This window comes from Cystoisospora suis (assembly GCF_002600585.1).
Source record: "Cystoisospora suis strain Wien I chromosome Unknown contig_5295, whole genome shotgun sequence".
NCBI lineage: Eukaryota > Apicomplexa > Conoidasida > Eucoccidiorida > Sarcocystidae > Cystoisospora > Cystoisospora suis.
The window spans coordinates 1-22,338 of record NW_027158085.1 but is presented as its reverse complement, the minus strand read 5'-3'; the positions used below and the strand labels follow the sequence as shown (position 1 = coordinate 22,338).

At 53.8% G+C, this 22,338-nt stretch overlaps 4 protein-coding genes across 4 annotated transcripts; 3 read left to right on the top strand and 1 right to left on the bottom strand.

Annotated features, from left to right (window-relative positions):
* Positions 1 to 95: 95 nt before the first annotated feature.
* Positions 96 to 4,254, bottom strand: CSUI_009097 (adenylate kinase superfamily protein). Its single transcript, XM_068069216.1, has 2 exons — positions 1,970 to 4,254; positions 96 to 1,353 (listed from the first exon to the last, which is right to left on the bottom strand). The coding sequence occupies exons 1-2, from the start codon at positions 3,129 to 3,131 to the stop codon at positions 917 to 919; spliced, it is 1,599 nt and encodes a 532-aa protein (XP_067918806.1). The 5' UTR covers positions 3,132 to 4,254; the 3' UTR covers positions 96 to 916.
* Positions 4,255 to 4,434: 180 nt separating this feature from the next.
* On the top strand, positions 4,435 to 12,035 carry CSUI_009096 (protoheme ferro-lyase). The gene is made up of 7 exons (XM_068069215.1): positions 4,435 to 6,034; positions 6,946 to 7,032; positions 7,734 to 8,871; positions 9,683 to 9,968; positions 10,562 to 10,633; positions 10,950 to 11,078; positions 11,401 to 12,035. The coding sequence occupies exons 1-7, from the start codon at positions 4,636 to 4,638 to the stop codon at positions 11,515 to 11,517; spliced, it is 3,228 nt and encodes a 1,075-aa protein (XP_067918805.1). The 5' UTR covers positions 4,435 to 4,635; the 3' UTR covers positions 11,518 to 12,035.
* An 889-nt stretch (positions 12,036 to 12,924) lies between these two features.
* On the top strand, positions 12,925 to 15,477 carry CSUI_009095 (rhoptry protein rop6). The gene is made up of 5 exons (XM_068069214.1): positions 12,925 to 14,268; positions 14,361 to 14,750; positions 14,881 to 14,913; positions 15,041 to 15,064; positions 15,162 to 15,477. Exons 1-5 carry the CDS (start codon positions 13,362 to 13,364, stop codon positions 15,245 to 15,247), a joined length of 1,440 nt encoding a protein of 479 aa, XP_067918804.1. The 5' UTR covers positions 12,925 to 13,361; the 3' UTR covers positions 15,248 to 15,477.
* A 3,965-nt stretch (positions 15,478 to 19,442) lies between these two features.
* Positions 19,443 to 22,326, top strand: CSUI_009094 (uncharacterized protein; the record flags this gene model as incomplete). Its single annotated transcript, XM_068069213.1, has 2 exons — positions 19,443 to 19,810; positions 20,258 to 22,326. Coding segments are annotated over exons 1-2 (2,178 nt in total), but the record flags the coding sequence as incomplete, so codon positions are not given.
* Positions 22,327 to 22,338: the final 12 nt, after the last annotated feature.

The following is a 22,338-nucleotide window of genomic DNA, read 5'->3' as shown; positions in this document are numbered from 1 at the left end:
TTCTTCCACACTCGTCATCTGGTTCGACTCGAAGAACAACTCTTCGCAATATGTGTGCGCTTTTCTTCCGCCCTCCTTCGGAGCATTCAGATAGTCTGTTGAAAAAGCTCGTGGAAATGCCGGCTAAGTCTCAAGTTGAGAAAGTTATCACGAAGCGCTGAAACAAAGGATGTGATTTTCATGCAGGAGAAGAGAAAAACATCTGCACCGGCCTGTCATTCAAAGGCAGGGTCATCCGATTCAGGTTCACAGCAGCATCAGAATAGCAGGGATATTTTCATCTTCGACCACAAATGAAGAAAAACAAACGTGCTCCCGTCCAGTATTGATGGAGGGAGAGCAGGAAGAAATGAGGGAGAACGAATGAGTGACAACCCAAACAGTGTGTCTGGAAACAACGGAAAAGGTGGACAAGCCCCGTCAAAGGGTAGAGAAAAGAACAGTGCATTCTCTCAAGATCTGTACGGTCATGGCTGGTTCTCTCCTAGGCAAGTACACGTAGCCACATAGCTCCGCATCTCTGAGAGGTGCCCTGGATACGTCGCAGACCTGCTCGTGTGACTGTGGCGTCTTTTCCGCTAGCACAACAATCTCAACAGACCCACACATATACGCGTACAGGTACACACACACATACGATCCTGAGGGGCGCCTATGGTTTATCCCTGAGAAGTCGGACGAGAAGCGCCTGCGAACAGAACATATGCGCTTGGGTGGTACATTTGCTCTGTGTAAGCAGACGAAAAAACATTCTTCCATGCCCCGTACCTCTGTGAATATACACCATGAAGATATGGCGCAGGTAGCTTCCCCCTGTCTACACAGATACATGAGGATGTATATATATATATATATGCAACCTTTAAAACTACTTTAACATGCGACTAAAAGCAGGCAACAGAGCGGCACCTCAGGTTTATCGCTCGACAATTTTGTCTTTTCCGAACTTTCGTTTCAAGAAGGATACAACGTCACTGTAGACCTCCTCGACAGACTTTCCTCCATCTATTACAGCAAGGATATCCTGATTTTCGACTGCATCATGCGTCGACTCCTGCAGCCCCTCATTCTCCTCTCGCCTGCCGTCTTCGTTCGAGGTACCTCCTCCGAGCGTAGATGCTGCTTGTCCGGGGAGAAGTTTTTGAGAGATATCTTGCCAGCTGTCGCGATAGATCTTGATTCGAGTCTCTAAGACTTCAGCGCTATCGTCGGAGCGCCGGACCAAACAGTGTTCAAGCTCTTTCGGAGGAGGGTTTGCGAGCCCGTAAACTTCTCCAGTGCTCGGGTTGACGAGCCGCCCGCCCATGCGCTCGAAAAGAACTGCGTCCGACACTTCCAGAGCGACAATCGCGTCTGACAGAAAAGGAACCAAAGAGAAGTCATTGAAAGCTTGTCAAGGTACGAGCACTGTTTGTTGAGTATTCGTGAAGAGATGCACCTTGGTGTATACGTACCTTCTGTTACACACAACTCTTCTATATACAGGGCTGCGAGCCGCAGTGAGAGTGCGGAGTGTGCCTAACTAGCCAGGAAAGCTATCCGGTTATGGGCTGGAACAGGAGCCCTGGGAACAAGGTGTATACAGGCTAAGGCAAATCCCTCTGGCGCTCGGTGTCCAGCCTGCATGCCTCCCTCCGAAGGCTTTGGACGACAAACAGAAAACTACCAGGAATTTCCTCGTGGCATGATCATCCCTGTTGCGACGTTCCTTCTCCGCTCTTCCTGCGGCTATAGGCCATGCTCCTTTTCCGCATCGTCGTGCGTGTCCTCCGCTCACTGCATCATCTATCTATAAGGATCCGTTAGATGAGAAAAGACACGCTATACATAGATGCGAATATGTGAACATTTGATGTTTGTATGTGAAGCGGGACGTAACCTACCCCGCTGGACGGTGCCTGAAGACGCTGGCGAGAAGACTACATAGCGAACCTCCTTCCTGTTCTCTCCCTCAGTCCTCGCTCCTCACCTGGGTGACAGTTGATTGCACGAAGGAGATCTACCTGCCTTGCAGTCCTTGGGAACCCTTCAAGTACCACCCCATAAGCCTCAGAGTTCTTCAATCTTCCCTCCTTTTCCTCCTCTTCCTTTTCGTCTCCTCTCCCGACCCGCATCAAGCTCTCAAGCCGAGCGTGAAGCAGCTGCAAGATGAGTTCATCTGAAACCAGCTTTCCGCTCTTTAATGCCTCGGCAGCATCCTTACTTGTCTCATGACTTCTCTCCCTATCCCTGTTGCCTTTGCTCTCTTCCGTCTCTTCGTTGTTCCCGTGTGCGAGACTAGACTCTGCTGTGGCCTGTTGCTGGAGATATTCACGGAGCAAATCTCCAGTACTGACATGCTCCAGGCGGAGTCGACGACAAAGGAGGCTTGCCACACTACCTTTACCACTGCACGGAGGGCCGCACAAGAGAATTAGCGGGTGCGGTCGGGGAGATAGGGGAGGAGGTCGTGCGAAAAGGGAAGATGATGTAGAAGGCGAAGGTGAAGAGTATGTTCCAGGAGAGGAAGAGGACGATGTTAATGATACTGCAGGTGTAGAGTCCGAACAAGAGTATCGTGAGGATGATGAAAACGGGCACCCTGTTGCCACTGTTGTAGAGAGACCTTTCTTTGTCAGGTTTGACTCGGCGACACCTCCAGCCCGTGAGAAGGCATTCTCTTGGAGAGCAATGGAGCGATGAAGAAACGAGGAAGGAAGTTTACTCTCTCTCTTGGAGGGCGCTTTTCCTCTCCTGTTTGATACCTTTTCGTAGGTAGATCTTCCTTTCGGCTGGCAAAAAGCTGTTCGGAAAGAAAGAGGTTGAGCAGGAGACGCCGCCCCGCCGACACCGGGGTGAGAGCGGTATGACGGCAGGCCGAGTGAAGGCCTGCTGTAACTGTCACGCTTCAGGCAATCTTCGCGCCAAGTAACTGAGGAACGAGAGAGGCAAGAAGAAGCCGAGGACACAGGAATAAAATGTACGGCTAACGCTCCAGTTGTGAACGGAAGCTGGTTTGATGAACCCAGTCGCGAAGGATTGAATGGTGAAAAGAGAAAGAAAGAGAAAAGAAGAAACAAACTCGAGAGGGTCACGTCAGTTGAAAGACGCCTCCTGGCTGCAGGTACCATTCTTTCCGACCAGGCATCCATTGTCTACACACGCCGACAATGCCGAATCTTCCTGAAGAAAGCTCTGGCGTGTGGGACGAGCCTCCGAGAGGACAGGTTTACCTTCCTGTTCGTGTCGCTTATTATCTTCCTTCAACAGAAAGAATACGGAAACGCATCTATCTTTCAACCACAGAGCTAGCGGAAGTCGAGCATGCCAGATAACATATCCCCGACGAACTCGCAAGAGCCTTCAGTTTGTACGCCAGTACTGCCGCTGGTGCGGTGGATTCTCCCTCACTCCGTTATGGGATGTTCTCCCGCTGGCCTCATTTCACGTTCACTCTTGGACTTCTTCCTTTCTCCGATACTGGGATGCCTTTCAGACCTACGCTTTGTCTATCTCGCCTGACAGGCCAAGAGAAAATCCACTGGCAGGGTACGGCAAACATACCATGGGCTTCCGCAAAGCCTCTAGACATGACAGCGTTGTGGTGGAGAGAGGATTCCTAGGGAGGAGACTGAAAGAAAACTGACTTTACGAAGGCACGAAACAAGCTTGTTGACACACGACCATTGTGGCAACCAAATGAGAGCATAGATGGTAGAAGTAATCTTTCCACCCGAAGTAGGGCCTCGGGTCCACGATGTTCACCATAGCCTCCCGGTGCGTGTACATTGTGTGCTATTTGCTTCCCCGCTGTGTTTCGAGCACCAGTCACTTTCTCGTACCCGAGGCATCAAATCCACTTCTTTAGAGCAGCGAAAAAAAACCGGGCGGCATAGGTGTTTGCTTCGAATGCTACTTTCTACTTCCTATCCAAATGCCTGCAACGTTCGCGTGAGAAGAAACGGAATGGGACGGGAGAGAGAGTGCCACGCTCGTGTCGGAAGAGAATTTCTACGGCGTGTAGTACGTTTCACCGTGAACGATGAAAGAAGACGCTTTCAAGTCTGCCGGGTAACGTCCTCGTTACTCCAACTCTCGACAAGACAAAAGGTCTCTAAAGGGCACCCAGCGTCGCGGCTCTGCACACCGGCTCGCGGGGCTCGGAGACTCTCTGGCTAAAGCTACTGCGAAGCCAGCCGAATGAAACGGATACGTTGGCACCCTCACGTCCTCCAGCGGTGAAAACAAGATCCCCTCCGTGTACCACAACGTGAATCATGCCAGGTGGGGGACGGAGACGGCAGACAGGGAAGAGAGACAGCAGCGGCTCGTGCTCTGGCACGTGATTTAGATAGGCTCTTTTCAGAGCATGCAAGTCTTTTGGCGGGGTCGCATGCACCTTGGAACACTGCAAGACAGATCGATTTCCTAGCTGCGCCTCCTTTCTTGGTCCCAGTGGGTCAGTTTACGACATGAGCCGACCCCGACTGGCCAGTCGAGGGAAAACGTTCCTCAGCCGAGCCTCTCATGACAGGACTCATCGACGGAGAACTAACCCACTCGGAGTACGCTTTTTCTCGGTGTTGTTTTGAAGACAGTTCACAGGCATGAAACACGGGAGTGTTTCGGCTACTTCTGTCTTCTTTTCTTCCAAGGATGATAAGGATTTCGCCGGGGGGAAAGTTGCCTCCCAGCAGGATCGGAGCTTTTCCTTATCCTAGAGAGGAGAGCCTGCCACAGCGGGTGATGAAGGACATTGCCAACCGCTTCTCCGAGAAAAGATGTGCTTCTACCCATCTCTCGACCAGGCGCCGAACTGGCTGGAGGACGCAGAACTCTTCTTTCCTCCTTTGTGATAGCTTACTCGACTCGCCTCAGGAAACTCATGTCTCTGGGCACCTTATCACCCAACAGAGGAACGCAGCTTCACGAGGACAGCCGTCGGTCTATTTCGAAGCGACGGGGTGTTCAAATGTCATTGTATTTCACGAGGTTGACTGTGCCGTTCACTCGGGCGGAGGGAATGGTATGGGCAATCAGTTTGAACTATTCCAAGTTAAAGCTCCGTTTGAATCGTCTGGGAGGTTTTCCTTTCCTTTCTTGATCTCTCCTTTGTTTCCACTCTCTCCTTACAAGAATGTTTCGCGATCTTTCCGTCCTTCAAGACAGCAGCGTTGCTTCTTCTCTCGAACTTCTGGTCTGGCAGACACTGACCTATCAGGTCGCGGCAATTCCACACGAAGCCACTCCACCAAAAGAACACGGCGACTTGATGAGAAGACCACCTCCTCTTCCTCAGCAGGAGGAGGAGACATGATACACGGAAAACAAGCAGAAGGGCAAGATCGGTCCCTTCCGCCTGATCATCAGGTACCTTGTTGGAGTCGGACTTCCACAGCGCATGATCTCTCTCCACAGTATGCAACTCTTGACACAGAAGGAGACTTACTGGGGAGGAAGGACAAAGAAGAAACAGAACGACTGGAGCACTTGGAACAGCAGGTCGCTTTCTGGGAAGATGAGTATCAAAATCTTACCCCTGAAGCGAGAAAGCTGATGTATTTTTTCCACAGAGAAAGTCCATATCTACGTCAATTTGCCTCCGGTAAGAAACAAGATGAAGATTTTACTCTATCCGATTCTCGAAAGAAGGACACCGGAGTCTCTCTTTCCTCCTCACGTATTACAGATGAGATGGACGACCTTTCTCTACAGAGACACAAGGACAAGAAAGAAGGTCCTAGCGACCCCTCCATCCATCTGAAGGAAGAGATCCTTCAGCAGCACACAAATGATTTTATTTCCCCTGAGGGCAGCTCCTCCTCATCATCATTGAGCGGCAGTTCGGTCGTAGGTGCCACTTCTAGACAGAAGAGACATACGTCTTTCCTCTTGCCGCAGTGGACTGACAGCTGCGCACAAGTGGCGGCACGGCAGCTGAAGGGTGTAGAAGCCCAAGACATGGGACAGGAGCCGACACGGATATGCGTGGTGTTGGTGAACCTCGGTAGTCCAACAAGACCAACGTACACACGAGTCTGGAACTATTTGAATCGTAAGTTTCTCCCACGCCTTCGCTTCAGTCTCTTTTCATATGTATCTCTCTTTCAGCCTCATCTCCTGTACAACTAGAGACTGTCGGACCGGCTGGCATGTGGCCTGATCCCCTGCTTGACTCTATGAATACACGCATGCAAACACACTGCCTTGTTCGACTGGACACGTCTACAAGTCCAACTGATTCACGGGAGAAGAATGGGTTCTCCAGCGAAAAGAACAGAAACACTAGCCTGTGGAGTAATTCTTCGTAAAAATGCCCTGATGTACCTGCGTTGGAGCGTATCAGGTCGTGAAGTGTGGCAGCTCGTATTGTGATCTACACTTTTGTTTGGATTCGTTAGTTCACACGTCAAACCCGACTGCATGCACCTGCCCTATCGCGGTGGGTAGCAGTAGACCTGAGCCATGGAAATACAAAGAACCAGAGAACTCTTAGGAAAGGTGAACGACCTGCCCCTGGGGTTAAGAAGTTGAGTGATTTTCTCCAAGCACATATATATGCTAGCATAGTCCGTTCCCCAGACAACAGTAGGTGCCAGTACAGCGTCTGAGCGCTATTTGGGATGGTCATGACGGAGCCATCTCCCCTTGCTGAGGGTTACCTGGAGATGATTGAGGCTACTCCATCCTTTCATCTGAATGCAGCAATATAGAGGAGCTTTACTACCACCTCAGGGTCAGCCAAACTTCGCTTATGTCAAAAAGAGCACAGATTTCCTCTTATTCGTCATGCTGGGCCTCTCCGATCTGCATATACACTAGTGTCTTTTTCTCGTCGTCTTTCAAAAGATGGTGGGAGTCTCTTTATGTTAGGAAACTCGTGTACGTGATCCCAGTGCAAGGGTTTCCTGTCGGTGTGCGCTTTGTCCGCCTTTCTTCTTCTCCTCCTGTTCTGATTATCTGCAGAGTTCCTGGGTGACCACCGGGTGATTGAAATTCCTTGTTTAGCACGCTTCTTGCTTCGTCATGGTCGCATCCTTCCATTTCGAAGCTGTACGCCCACCGCGCCGGCAGGGCATGCGCCACTCACCCGTTCATCTATTCTTGCTCTCCCCTCAAGGGGGTGACGTGGTTCCTACCGTTCTCCTTGTGTGGTATTTCTTTATTTCCTTCTTTTATAGAAGGATTCCACTTGGGAAACCTAGATAACGTTTGCCGCAGCGTAAGGGCCTTCTCTATATAGCATGGAGTCCGTCAGCGTTCAGAACTCTACAGTCAATCCGAGAGTCATGTTTCCTCCCCGCCAAGCGACGTCCTTCATGCATTAACGTCACTCCTCAGAAAACTTCCTCAAGGAAAGCCCCTCTGCGCGCTGCCCGTCTTGAACGGCGTTTTCTTTTTCCTTCTGTTATACTCTGTGCGCAGGCCCACTAGATTCATGACAGTAAATTTCAGTGGTGTACCGAGAACGTTTGAGCTGTTTTTCTTTCTGTGATGCCTGCAATGTGTCGTTCGTTCTCAAGGTCTCCGAGTGAACCTTTATGCATGCAGTGTCAAAGAAACAACCGACCCCAGACGGGCGAACCCGGTGAAATTTCACACACCCCTGGAGTGGCCGGGGTCTAGTGTGATAGAATGCCTTTCTGCTACACCGCCTGCTTATGTATGACCCGTAGCTGCCTCTCCGAAGATCGAGGACAGTCTAATGCTCCGCGACACTTCACTGCCTGTCCTTGTATCTCTTATACTTGCAGACGCATCAGCGCAGAAGTATCTTTCTATATGGCATTTGAATGGTCCTCCTGGCTTTAAACATGGACCGGGCCGCTTTTCCCATCGAGCATCTTCTCCACCTGATCATCAGCAGGAGTATCCTTTGCTTGACAACGCCTCCGTCCCTCTCCACACCAAACACAAGGGACGGGACTCAGGCGCTGTGTCGGCTGATTCTCCGAATGCAATTCGTACTCTCCGGGACGCCAGGGTACAAGACACTTCTTCCCCGGAGGTGAAGAGCACGAGGAAACTAGGGATCAAAGGAGGTCCCTCCAGCAACCCAGCTACGCGACAGATGGGCCTGCACGAAGAGATGGTAGCTCACCACCTCGCGCCCGCAGACGTCCGAGAATACTCGTCAAGGGATTCACCAAGTAGCAACACTCCTAACATGCACCCGAGGGCCTGCACGCAGAGTCATTCCGAGAGCGACGCTCATGAAGAAGACCGAACGTCGGTGGCAGTGCGGCGTGTCTTACGTCAGCACGGGGGTAGAGGAAGCGGTACGGGAGAGCGCAAGGACGACCTAAGCTATGCTCCGGCGCCCCTTGTACGCCTCACAGCTTCACTCCGTCGAAAAGTTCAAGAGCATTTTGATGACTATTGTAAGAAACGTTTTATCGGTACACAGGACGCTGGATCACTCCGCAGCGACGAAGAAATCGGAGGGTGTATACACAGAAATTCGACCTCTTTTCAGTCACAGAACGCACCGGCTGACCCGGACGCGGAGTCTCCAGGTGCTGCCTTACACGCGTCTATTGGCCCGAGAAAGGGACATGACTGTCCTGATGCCCTGGTGTCGACTTCATCTCAAAGAGAAAACCGCGACGAAGCAAATGGATCGGCATACACCAGATCAGGTACAAGCACTGCTGCAACAAGTCGAGCGACCTCTGGCTCAAGAAGCGAAGGGAATGGCTCGTCTCGGAGCCATACGCGTGTGCGAGTGATGATGGGGATGCGCTACGGAGAGCCTGATGTTGTCTCCGTCCTCAGAGCTGCTCGGGATGCCGGGTGCCGGAAACTACTGGTACTTCCTCTCTACCCGCAGACAGCAGCAGCCACGACTTCCTCAGCGTACGACGCTGTCCTAGGTGAAATAATGCAGTGGCGGTAAGGAGCCTCTAGACAGCAGGCAAACACCCACGTCTTGTTTCATTATGAGCGAGGCTGGAGATAGTCTAGAAGACCCACCGTATCCATGGCATCTTTATTCACGGTCTTGTGGCTATGGTATGCCCAGGCAGTCCTAGAGTCTAGCTCACCTAAGGGGTGCTGTGCGTGAATATGATCCTGGTGTAGTCTCTGCCTGCGCGGAGAACGTGCTCCTAGCGAATTGAGTGGCCAGTTGACCGACGACAAGATCTCCCGCTACACACTCTAGACTGAGAGGTACAACAGATCTACACACGGAAGACACGTGCGCTCAGCAGTGTACAGCACCACTCCAGCGACTCTTTTCCGGTAAAAAACGGCCTGTGGTGCCCTTGCTTGACTGGAGAATTCATTCAGGCAAGTCCACGAACTATAGCGGTCAATATTCAGTCAGCTGGTATGAGGGATGATTACCTGCTGGCTCTGTCTGTACATCTTTCAGATTTTCTTTAAGGAGTCCTGCTCAAACATTCAAAACCTTATGGCTGCACCCAGCATTGAGCCCCACAGTACGGAGCGTTGGCTATTCACTTTCATGGAACGACTGCGACGTGCGTTATGACCTTTTTTTTTCTGGTGTGTCCACTCCTCCCCCCAGTACCTCAGCGTATACGTCCAGTTTGTTGCGCACATCCTCTACTCGCTGTGCAGGGTGCACGTGTCCCTCCCTGCCTACTCGGTAACTGTGCTGACCAGGCCAATGTAGTTTGTTCCGTTGCGTATTTCGTCTTTCTGTGGTGCTCCTCGTGGTGAACACTTCATCCTGAAGTGTAATGCCAGATCTCCGCCTGCTCAGCGGCTATGCGGATCACCCGGCATACATTAGTGCTCTCGCGTCGTCCCTACGCCGTTTCTGGGCGCAGCAGCAGGTTACCGTGGACAAGGGGGACAGCGAGACCTTGGCAGCCGCGTCTAGCACGCGCGCTGGTCGAGCGGAAAAATTAATGTTTTCCTTTCATGGAATCCGACAGAATAAGGGCAGACACGCTGGCGAGATCTACGAGTGTCTGTGCTTCAAGACTGCACGGCTAGTCGCCAAGGAGCTTCAGCTCAAGGTGAGCGAGAACAGCTGTTCGTTACCAGCTGGAAGAGCGAGCTGCATGCGCTGGAGCTTCTTGGTTGCCTGGCAGCGCGTCGGAAAGCCCCGTACGCCAAAAAAAGTGGAGCCCGGGTATAGACAGACCCTTGGGTAGGCATGACTTCTGTGCAAGTGAAGAGAGCCTGAGGCCAATTCAGAGTTGTCGCAATAAGATGAAGCAGTACGTTTAGCCACCGCACACGAAAAGGAGAAGTTTGCGAGCCAGGGACGGAAGAGCGATAGGAGAACGACCAGGTAGCAGAACCAACTGGTGGTCTATTACTACGGTTTGAACGGGGTGTTTTCGGTAAGGGGCGCGGCCTCAGTTAACAGCTTCGTGGAGGTGTCTGGTTGTCCAACGGTTCCAGCGGTGTGTGCGGCAGTCGAGCTCTGCCCGCACTTTGACTGACGGCAGATGTCTACCGCAGTAGCTCGAGTGCTACCTTGGAGAAACGGGTCACACGCGCGAGTTCTCAGTGTTTGCTGCCAGTGCGCGAGCTCTGAGTTGGTGCCGGCAACGCTGAAATGCCAGGTTGCTGAAATTTGTAGGTGCCTGTGTTTTCTTTGCAGCCGGAGGAGTTCGAGGTAGTGTTCCAGTCTCGCTTCGGCTCAGCTCCTTGGACGCAGCCTTACATCGATGAAGTGAGCAGACAGTTACCTCAGCTGGACAAGGCTCGGTGTATGCCGAGGGAGAGTGAGATGTTCCAACACTCTGTTCCTCCGGTCTCTGTAAATTCGCTTCGGTGTAGTTCAGTAGTGTGAGGCTGGGGACGCGTTTCCATGCAATGTCTACTCTGTGTCGGCCAAGAGCAACTTCATGAAGGCTGCAACTACCAGCAGGTACTATCACTGTGAACCAAAGAGAAGCTACTTTGTGCAGGGGGTGTAAGAGGGGGCGTGCAAGCTGAACATATAACGAGTCACAGAAATAGCAGTCTGCTTGCGTCGGTTTCTGCAGCGTCTCAAAGCATTAGCTGCTGCGGGGTACCGTGTGCTGGACGTCGTGATGCCTGGGTTTGCAACGGATTGCCTAGAGACGATGGAGGAGATGGCCGGTCACTACCGTGATCGCTTCCGGGAGCTTACTGTAAGCCATGCGGCGAATTCTCAGCCGAATTGACGCCGGTACAGGCTGACTGAGAAGTGCGACAATCGTGGACGTGGATGAGGTGTTGTGGTCATGCACGGCGCATCTGCACACAAAGCAAACAGAATATTTTCTTCTCGGTATAGGCGCGCGACAAAGCAGAGTGCTCTTGAAACAGTTGCTTATAGGTGCTCGGAGCAGCGAAGGCTGACAGGCGGGCAGGCGATCACCATTGAAGCCGTCCGCATTCCGCAGTCACCATGGGACTTTTCCGGCCCCATCCCCTATCGGCTGGTACTGCTTTTCCCTGTCTTCTTCGTAGGCTGGCCGGGGAATTCTCCGCATTGTCCCGTGCCTGAATGATAGTGAGGACGCTGCGACCGCCATATTCGAGGTCGCTAAAGAGCAGATGCTAGACTGGCTTTCCAGCTCATCATGAAGCACCCTGGTAGCTATTCCCGCAGCGCGCGGAGCCACCATTAAGTTCATGTGTCAGTTCAACTCTCCGCCATAAAGTGGTATGGTGGGATTCTGCTGCAGTCGACAGCTTAGCGGTTTGTGTCCGTGGTGTGGAGAACCGATTTGGCTCAGTTGTCCGTCATGCACTGTTTGGAGTTGTAGCTGCGGGGGCTACTCTGCGTAAGTGCTGTCAGGTGCTTTTCATCAAAAGGGCAGTGAGGTGCAAGAAATGTTTACAGTATTCTTCTGTCGCAACTTGGACTGCACTGCCAAAATTAGAGGTGATGGTGGTCCATGAGGTTCCCGGCAGGTATCCAGGCACTGACCGGCGGTCGAGAGAACGGTTGTGTTGTGAACGCGACGTATGATTCTGGCTTCCATCTGGCTAATAGGTGTTTTTTTTTTTTTAACGCATGTACCTGGGGAATTCATACGGAACTAGAGATTTCTGTTATAACCGCGGTCCAGGTTTCTGCTCCTTTAGTTTGAAGTCGTCGCCGCTTCGCTGCCTGCGCACGGCTTTTCTTTCCGAAACAGCGACTTTCCTTTCAGATCGTCTTTCTTGGCCTAGAGCCGGCTTTGCCGGTTCGCAGCTGTATACAGCGAGATAAGCGCCGCTACTCCAGTGCGTAATGCTGTCTTGGTCAGTGCCCCATTCTCTTGACGACGTGTCCTGAGAAGTCCTTCTTCGTGCAGATAGTTGGCAGGCATACCCGTTGACCGTAGACAGCTTTTTCGTTGCCCCCTCGCGACGACAGTGTTGCGATGCACGAGAGTAATCGCGTTCACCGCACGCAGATGCACGCATGATTTCCCGACGGCCGACGAGGCACTGGCCCGGAGCAACACAGATCTGTCAGGAATGTAAATGCGCTCAGCGACGTCACTGTGTAGAAAGACCATGACTTGAGTGACTGGTTGAGAAGCTGTGGATTGTCTAAATAGAAGCATTCACGGAGAACAGAAATGCGCTCAATAGTGGGCCGAGAGAACAAAAGCACGGCAATGCGAAATCTGACGACGCCGTACCTGCCCCGGAGCCCCCAAAACGGAAAGCGGTGGCTAATAGAGTCAATCCGTCACAGCGGCAAGCGGTAGTCAGTCGGAAAGAAAACGGGGAGCCGGGCCAGCTGTGGCCTGCATCTTTTCTTGACTGCTCTGATGGGGGCAACGGGTGCCAGGGTTCCCTACTGTTGGGGGGCATGGCAAGCTACCGCCACCCCGTCTCCGGGTGTCGCATGTAACGACTGGCTGAGTACTGCCACACAACCTGAAGAAAGACGACGTTCGCAGACGCGAAAGGAGTAAGCCTAAAAATCTGAAAAGGTCATTCGTCTTAAGTTGGAACGCGAAGACTGTGTGCAGACGGGCGACGGAGTCACCGTCACAGTAGAGTTTGCGCTGGTGTCTTGAGGTTAGCTCGCCCCAGCGTACCCGTCAGAGGGACGGACAGAGCGGAGCGCTCAACTGTGGTGGCTAGCGAGGTGTCTGCCGCCAATGTCTGGGCAAGCTTATCAGCGTGGTCGGATGTACTTCGGTCGATCTTGTATATCAGCGCATGCCTTCCTTACTAGAAAGAGTAATCACTGAAGAACCTGACTTTGCTGCGTAATCGTGGACGAGTGATGTGATCGTTCACAGCCCTGGCAGACTGTGTGTCTTGGAAGACGCGACAGCACCCTTGCTCGATAGCTTATTGGAGTTGTCTTCAGCGGCAGAGTGGAGCATTCGGGCCTACACCAGACAGGAGATTCTAGTTTACTCGCGGAAAATAGCGTCGCGATACGTGTTTGTCATTCGCGCATTGAACCCCCCTACGCGACGATGAAGCAGCAGACGCGTCCAGCGCCACTCCAGCTCGCTCTTTTTTCCTCGGTTGTTGTTGCCGGGCTTGCGGTCATCGCCGCGTCCGAGGCTTTCACTCTCGACGGATTTTCTGATGACGCTGACATCTCATCACTTAATGAAATATCGGCTAGTGAGCTGTCGAGTGGTCTCAACAGTCACCCGGCAGAGTCTCATTTAAGCGATGTCAAGCTGTCCGCTGACGGCCAGCAACGCCTGCGTGACCAGCTGCAAGCGGAACTGGGATGGGCTGCGGACCTGAGTTTGTTGCAGCAGAACCATGGAATCCATAATGCAGCGGAGGAGAACTCTCTCAAGCGCGGCCTTCCTGGCTTCACATCTGAGGACACTGAAGACTCTGTCGAGGAAGATGATGACAGTGAGGACGAATTGTCTTTTGCAGAAGTCGGCGACGGAGCAGACAACGCCGCCGACGACGACTTTGACGAGGGCCGAGTTCCAGAGGAAGCGTTCGATCCTGAGGAGAGCGAAGACCTTGAGGACATCGATTCAGAGGCGGCGTTCCTCGAGGCTGGCGAAAACGAGGATCTTGACGACGACGGCTTCGAAGACGAGACCGACAGCTCAGTTGAAGATGACACGGATGAGGTGACGGACAACGTCCTTCCTGACCCGTACTCTGCAACTGAATTATCATACCTCGAACAGGAAAGGCCAGACGAGAATGACACTGCTAGCTTGCCGGCATCATTTGCCGAAATCCAGAGCGCCAAAAGAAGCATCAGGAAACACAGTTACGCTCCTAATCAACGTGCGTCAGTCGCGGAGATTCCCGCCTCGTTCAACCAAGACCGCGTCCGAGTCGTTTCGGACCAGGGGCCAATTGAGAACCAGCTGCTTGATGAGGCCGCCCCAGATGCGGAAGGTAAGGATCAGAGTGCCCGCAGACTGCTTATGTGATGAGCATAACTTGGTCTCACGGAGTACCCGCCTGTCGCACTTCTGCTTTTCTGACAGGGGCTGGAGTAGTGTCGCCGACAGGCGACGAGGGCGCGGAAGGCAGTGCGAGCGAGAGCGAGGCGTTCGGCTCCGCAACCGAGGGAGCCGGCGAGGGAACACCGAGTACATCAGAAGGTGAAGACGGGAGCACCGAAGCAGAGGCTGGTGGTGCTACCACGCAGCCAGCAGAATCAGTACAGGAGGGCGCAGTCGAGCAGGAAGGCAAAGTTGCTGAGACTCCTGCGCCAGCTGAGTTGCCTAGCGCCGAGGCATCTGCGCCGGGCGAAGGCGAGGCATTGTCTCCTGCCGCCGCCGGGGAGACAGAGGAGGTGGCTGCTGCGGAGGTTGCGGATGAAATGAAAAATCAAGATGAGACAGTCAAGGAGGCTAAACCTCAGGAGGTTCTCCGTAAGTGGCTACAGCTGCTTTTCACAGTATTCAGACAACTTCTTTCGAGAGTGGATCTGTAGCTGCTTTGTTTATGTGCAACGTTCGATATCAAAGATATTCTCCGGATGTGTTCCTGTGATGCGGGCAGACCGACACGGCTGGCAAGACATGGAGACCACACGTAAGTGGCCCACCGTTCGTAGGTCTAGGGTTGACCCCCAAACGCTCACAGCTTTCGATGTTGGTCTGTGAGTTCTACGTCTTCGACGGATTTCGCTTTCGATGCTTCCGTGCTTCCTTTCGTGCAGAGGGACTGCGAAAGGAGGAAGTCGGTAGGTACCCGATTCTGACCATTCAGCTTGCAAGTGGCCTGCGATTGACGAGATTGGCCCATCGTAAACGTGTCCTGTGTTGCGTCTCGTGTTGCAGGAGTGAAAAGCAGTGCCCCGGCAACGACAGGATTCACGGCTCTGGTCGTGGCGATCTCCATTGCTGCTTCGTCGCTGCTGCTGTGATGTCGGCGGCATGTGCACTGATCTCGAATCGTTGTGTACAGCAGTGCCCAAACAGAGGGGCGCCTGTTCTTCATGATGTGCTCGCTGTCCGTTGAGACCGTGAATTTCTTTTTTTGATGTGTGTCATCTCCGAACAATCTTATCTGGTAAACTTTGTTGATTGCGTCATTTTAAGGCATCCCAAGAATTGGCTTGCCGTGTCTGCTTGCACAGACCTCGAGAACGCGAACCTGTTCACTAGCAAACCCAAAACCTAAACGCCAACTTTTTTATGCGGTTTGGCAATATTGTTCGCACTAGGGTTCCTGAAGTTGGCCGCGTCGAGTAGAACTAGAGGCTGAATTCAAACCCCGCAACTGCAGGACGCATTAACGCCAAGTGGTATCGGGTTCCAACGTAGTGGTCACAAGTAGAACCAAGGTTTTGTGGTATGGTTGCACGTAGACTGGGTGTCTATCAAACTGGCACCTGCTAGTAAGTTGTGCACTGTTCGATGGGCGATGCCACACACGCTGAAGGCGAGTGGTGTCGTGCTGATTTTCTTCTTCCCGACGTGGAAAGGGTTAGTCTCGTAGTCGATAGCCACGGAAAGACTTCCAATGTTGGGTAGCTAAGTACCTTCGCAACACTACGAATGCTTGGCAACACACGCAGACCACTTCCAGCAGTCAAAACTTGCAAAACAGCCGCTCAAAAAGATTCACACAATAGAGAGAATACCGCAGCACTATGCGCTGGCTACACCTGCGCACTCCGTAGCACCAGCCGAGTTCCGGGGTGCACTCGGATAGTGCCTCCGAAGCGTGTTCACCTCCGTGCTCCAAAGAAGTACAAAAAAGTGGACATCATCTCAGCAGCGTCGAGACTGACGCTCATGGCCACAAGCTGTCATTAACTGTCCCTTCTGTATACTATGTCCCTTTGGCTCTCAATGCCATCTGATGTCGAGGTGCAGCATTCTGGAGACAAAATGACTACAAACTGCCTGTAACCCCCGAGCCAACTCGCGTTGACTCTGTTCGAGCCGGTTTCCGCGCGTGTTTCTGCGGAGACGTCTTGCCAGCTGCGAAGTCTTCTGACGCTGTCGCCGAGACGTCTCGAATATACTCGTTGAACGAAGGAAGCATCTCCAAAGCGTCTTGTGGAAGCCAGCGATGCTCGGCGTTGTCCTTCAAAAACATAGTGATAGTTTTCTGTGCCGAAGCCGGGATACCCCCGCATCCAGAAAAATCCAGCACCCGGTCCTTACCGGCCCTAATCTTTCTCTTGACGTCAAAAAGAGTCACCTCGTCAATGGTGATGCCCCAAGGATACTTTTTGCACCACACGTAATAGACTGCCATTCCCAGCATCCACGAGTCCATGCTTGGGTGGCATTGCATCTCGGCATCTGCTTCGATAGTTCGAATCATTTCCGGGCTCGCAAAAGCAGAAGTGAAAACAGGTACCGCGGTAGACCTTCCAGCCACGTACAAATACGTGAAATCTGTTAGGAGGACGATGCCTTCCTTGGTTACTAAGAAATTGGGAGGTTTCAAGTCGCCGTGGACCAGCCCTCTTTTATGCAGTCCGGCAACCACCTTGACCATCTGCGCTGTCACCGACATTCTCGCGACAGAGCCGGTAGGACTGTCGTCGAAGAGAGCGACGATTTCTTCAACAGTTCCGGCCGCAAGGGGGAGGAGGAAGAACATGTTATGTACAAGTAGCTTCTTTTCGAGAACTATAAACTCCCGTTGCACCGGCAGCCGCAGGATGGCCAGTGGGAGAACAAGCCTATGGCGTTTATACACGTCCACAGCTTTCTCATTCTTAAAGAACCTGAGCATATTCGTTTCACGCTTTAGCAAGGCCACGTCAAGGCGCAACTGCTCGTCGAGCTTTTCCAATTCAAGGCCCTCTATGCTGGTAGTGACAACCTTGATGGCGAGCTGTTCTCCGTTCTCCTGGTCTACGCTGTACACAGTCCCAAAGCCGCCAGAACCGAGGAAGGCATTGGGTGTCAGAGTTATATTTCGATTCTGCCGACCCCCTAGAGTGAAGACAATCTTTTTGCTTGGACGCAGAATATAGTCCGCAATGGCTCTGGCTTTCTCCTTCAAAGGTCTGCCAACCTGCTGCAATTGCTGCCTCTGAAGGGCCCACGCGAACACAGAAACCGAACCCTGTCCTAACTCCAAATCTGGACGAAAGCCCCCGACGTGGAATGGCACCTGCTGGCCCATCCACCGCCTGAGAGCCGGGAGGATGCGGGTTGAGTAGAACCGACGCAACGATGAGTTAAACTGTTCGAGGAGTCTTATTCTAGTACTCTCGCGGCTCCGCACCTCCTGGGTCGCTCCTGTTTGATTCATGCGACGCCGAGGGAAGAGGAAGGGAGTGTGGAGCCGTAACCACCTTGCTGGCCTCCACCACCATCGGAGTCCAGCATAAGGTGAACTGGACGGCTCGGATGGCTCTGTCGACTTCGGAGGAACAAAGCTGTCGTCCTTGGAGCCAAGTACTACGCCGGGGGAAGAACGGAGCGCCGCTAGCTGCTCTGCAACGGCCACGGTACCCTCGGATTCCGTCGGTGGTCTGGGTACATCGTGCATCGTCTTCCGGTCGGCTGACTCATCTACATTTCCTGCATCCGCACCGACTCTGCGAGGCGTGCGGTGTCGAGCACGAAACAGGGACCACCTTGACGGCCTTTGCCACCACCGCAGCTTACCCGGCCCTGAAAGGGAACCCTCTTTGGATTCTGTGGGCTTTGAGAAGACGGTCTCCTGTGAGGGGGCGCCCGGTGCTTCTGGGATCGATAAGAGGGGCACTACAGCAGGCGGCGCGCCACCCTGTGCTGCAGTATCCCGGTCTTCATCTGCGGAAAACTTGAGCCGGGCAGCATCTGACTTGCAAGCGGCGCAGGCCACAAGCAGGGAGAAACAGCTGGAAACCCTCATGTTTGCGACGCCGCCTCTCAGCCCGTAGTCAGGAAAGGCAGACCGACAGAAGTGCTCTGCAACGTTGCGGCCTCCGCTCCAAAGACGGTACCGGGTGGACCACTTTGTTTTCGCGACCGTTTGATGAGACCGGACTTGCAGCTTGTCTGCCAGCTAGCCTCAGACACGAGATTGCTCGTCCCAAGCCCCCGTCAAGCAGACCGTGAACCCCGTGAACGAGCTCGACGACACGCGTGGAAGGACAAAATTTAGTCAAGAACTGGGATCTTGTCGCTCACAACTTTTTAATCTCTACCTGTTCAACTGTGGCACGACATATCCCGGGGTGATAAGGAGGACTATCACCAAGGCAACGTCGCTCCAGCAACTTTGGCGTGAGGTGTCCTGTCACGACCAGGCATGTACAAATAGTGACTTCACTTCCCGTCGGCAGTGAGATTTTGGGAGTGCTGCCTTACAGTATGTTGTACAAAGCCAACTCAAGACAGTAGACTGCAACGCGACTGCAGCAACGCCGCTCCAGTCCACAGTGGACACATGAACAGACGCCCCGATTGGTGGCTACGACCCAGCGTGGTCTGCTGTTTGTGTGAGATATCATTCACTATGTGGGCTGGGAAACACTTTAGCGGCGGGGCTGTGCTGGCGGTCTTTCTCCTGACCAGCACAGCCCCGCGAGCTCATCGACACATCCACATATTCCGCCGAGCCCTGGTTAACTCGGATGCCACGTCACCGAGGGACAGTCTTGTTCTAAAGACAACATCGGAGGGGCCGCAGACTGCAATGATTTCACTTGCCGAAAACCCTGGGTGTGGGAGAGGCACCTGCCAGTTTGCCGCTACGATCGCAGACGTGGTGTACTAAGTGTGGTGCAGCAAGTCTATGCTCCCGTAGGCCGGTGATTTGGAGCGCCGCGTCCAGACAACGCCGTCTGCCAGTTGAATGTCCAGCTGTCTGTATACCGCGCGCTTCAGTAACACGAGGTCCCACTCAACAGGACTCCCGGGCCGAGATATTTCCGTCGGCGGTCGCCGAGCTGGTAGCATGTCGGAGCTCATTTGCTCTGAGCTTCTCCCACTAATCTGCTGTCAGTGAACCTGCTTTCACCGTGGCCCTAACTGACATCGAGGTGTCGTGATCTCAGGCGCAGTTCGCAGGCAGGCCTACAACCCGGGGTAAGAGCAACCCGGAGTGGGCACTAAACTGTGACCTCCTTGGCAGACAAACATGCTTTTGACCTCAACGGGATTCGTGCTTGCAGATGTGCTTTGATTCTGAGTATGTGTCTGTCCCCTCTTGACAGCTTTTTGGCAATACGGTGGGCGATCACCCGTGGTCTCAGAGTAAACGGCTCGGAGGCAGGGGCTCCGTCCATTTCGAGGCCTTAGTGAGCCGAAGGCCCGGCAGGCTGTCCTGCCTTGTAAAAGCACTGAGTGTTTCCTGCCTTTCTGTCCTATTCCTGTTGTCTCACCTTGTAAAAGCACTGAGTGTTTCCTGCCTTTCCGTCCTATGCCTGTTGTCTCACCTTTGTCCTCTTCGATGAAAATCTGCTTGTCACCATGGAATGTTGTGGCTGCTCTTCACCTGGTGATCTGCACCATAACCATCTTCACTGCTGGTAAGGGGAGGCTATCAGTCAGTCTTGGTTAGATGGGACGCAAGGAGCAGGTGCCGAGGCTACATCGGGGTGGACGCCGCTTGCCATGGTCTGGCACGGCCGGGGGGACTTTCAGGTACCACAGCGCCGAACAGCTAGTCCTGCTAACTTTAGCGGTACCGGAGCAAGGTTTTCACCGCATAGTCACTGTGAGAGCAACCGCCGTCTACCACAGTGATGGCAAAACTGATGTACTCCTTCAGTGCACTTGTCCCCACTTTGCGGTGCCCGTAGTCCTTTGGCCGTACTCGTGTTACCGCTCAAGCTTACACTAGATGTACGGAAACAGGCATCCGCAACACGCGCGGACTGTCTGCAAATTCGTAAGGAATGCTGAGGCTGTGCGTTGACTTATGGTGTACAGTGACCCTACTCGCTAGCTCTCCCTCTGCATGCGTGCCCGAACAGGAAAAGCGCCAAAGGATGAAGGCCTACCAGCGGCTCACTTCAAAAGTGCAGCGAAGTTCAGTGATCGTATGAGCCTGTTGATGGAGGACCGCGCGTCCGGCAACGTGACCGAGGACGCGGCGCTCCGAGCGATCGAGCGGTTTCTCTCTGACCTTCATGATGATCTCTACCAGGCGCTTCTTTCGTCCGACTCAAACGAGGAGACCGCTGAAGGCAACAATGATGTTCTCCTTGGGCTTGAGCTCGAGGATGTGCCTGCTGACGACTTCGATACAGTGCTGTTGCATTTCATCCACGCGGCTGGACGGGTTCCCAAGAGAGATCTTGTCACGACTGCCGTTCAGAAGTACCGAGAGTATTTCTGTCACCGGGGACTTCTCTCCCGTTGTGCTTCAAACAGTACAAGTCTTAAGCCATCTGTTTCTTCCTTTATCGACTTCAACACGCAGCAGACGAAATCCGAAAGCACTCCACTCCGAATAACATACACCGCCCCTCCTCGGGGGGCCGTCAGCTCCGTCGGAACCAGCGGGGGTCCGCCAGACGCGGGGGCTCCGTCGTCTCCAAATGCGAGAGACCCTCCGAGCACGTCATCCGTGAACAGTAACCGGAATGAGGCAGGCATCCCTGGCTCCTCGTCTCCGACTGGGGTGAAGGGAAGAGACTCTAAAACGTCCCAAGGGCAGCCGGCGCCTCAGGCAGGGCCGTACAGTCGTGCTGACAATGGCAGCGCTCCTTTCGGAGGGGAGATGGGTTTCCCAACCTCCCGTACAAATGCGAGCTTGCCTGGTGATTTCTACGGCCCAGAGGCTTTTTACGGAGGCCACCCTTCTCCGCAATACTGGCCTCCGGCTCCGTACTTCGGCCCTCCCTTCGGTTACGAGCCGCAGTATTACTTCATGCCGCCACCTTTTGTTCCGCAGCCGTTGCTGGTCCCCGGCCCTGAGGCGACCCAGCACGAAACAGTCGGCGGCAGTTCGCCCCAGGCGACTCACGGCCGGGTACCTGCGAGTCCGAGGCCGGCCGCTGAAATGGCTCGGTCCCGGAGCCCACCGAGGAGTGGGTACGGAGGAAGGGGAGAGATACGAAGGTACGGAGGCACGCCACCTCCAGGTGCTCCTCGTGCACCAACTATGTCAAGGCCTCGAGCGGCCCCTGTGGCTCCTGTCCAAAAACCACCCCCCAAGCCGAGTGAAAAATCGACCCCGGGGCCACGTAGCATATCACCGCCTCCCGGAGCTGTCCCGGAGTCCGTCGACGCTCCCGATCAGGGGCTTGGAGGGTCTCCCAGCCCACCCGCAACAGGCCGCCGCTCGACCGCGAACATCCCTGCGTCTGAACTGGGAAGCGGAGCACTTCCCGGTCTCGTGCCTGAAGAGTCGTCCCGAGAACCGGGTGCTGACTCCTCACTACCGAGGGGCCTACTACCGCTTGGTGCTGATGAGGCTCCTCAGCAATCCACGTCCTTGCTTCCAATGCCTCGCACCAGAAGACCAGATCGGCGCACTCCGACAACTACCTCAACCGCGCGTTTCACAGAACCCGTTACAAGCAGCACGACGCCGCGGCCTGTTCGGTTCACTCGCCCAACTGACTACTTACCACCTGAGCGACGCCCTCAACCTCCGGCAGGTCTGGCGGCTTTGAGCAACGGTGGCTCGCCGCCCTTCAGTGGTCCTTTGGAGGGCACCGCACCGTCGCAGGGGACATTAGATCCAAGCTACATGCCTCCATGGATGTACTCGAGCTGGCAGGCAGTAGGCGAAGAATCTCACTTGCCTGACAATGCGACGGGGGAATCCCAGGAGGCTAGAAAGAGTGCCGATGACCCTCGCTACCAGGCGCTAAGCACCCGTTTTTCGGGCCCCTCGTGGGTCAGCTTCCCTTCTGTTAACGTCCCGCGGATCCGTTCAATTTCGTTTTCACAAGATCACCTGCCTAAGCGGGATCCTAAGAACAGCCACTCGGACGCAGATGCTCGACCACACGGGGACCGCGCGGCGTCCGTAGCGTTCGGTGCCGACACAGTAGGAAGACCGCCACCTGGGGCACCGAAGCCTTCCAGCGAGCAGCGAAAAGAA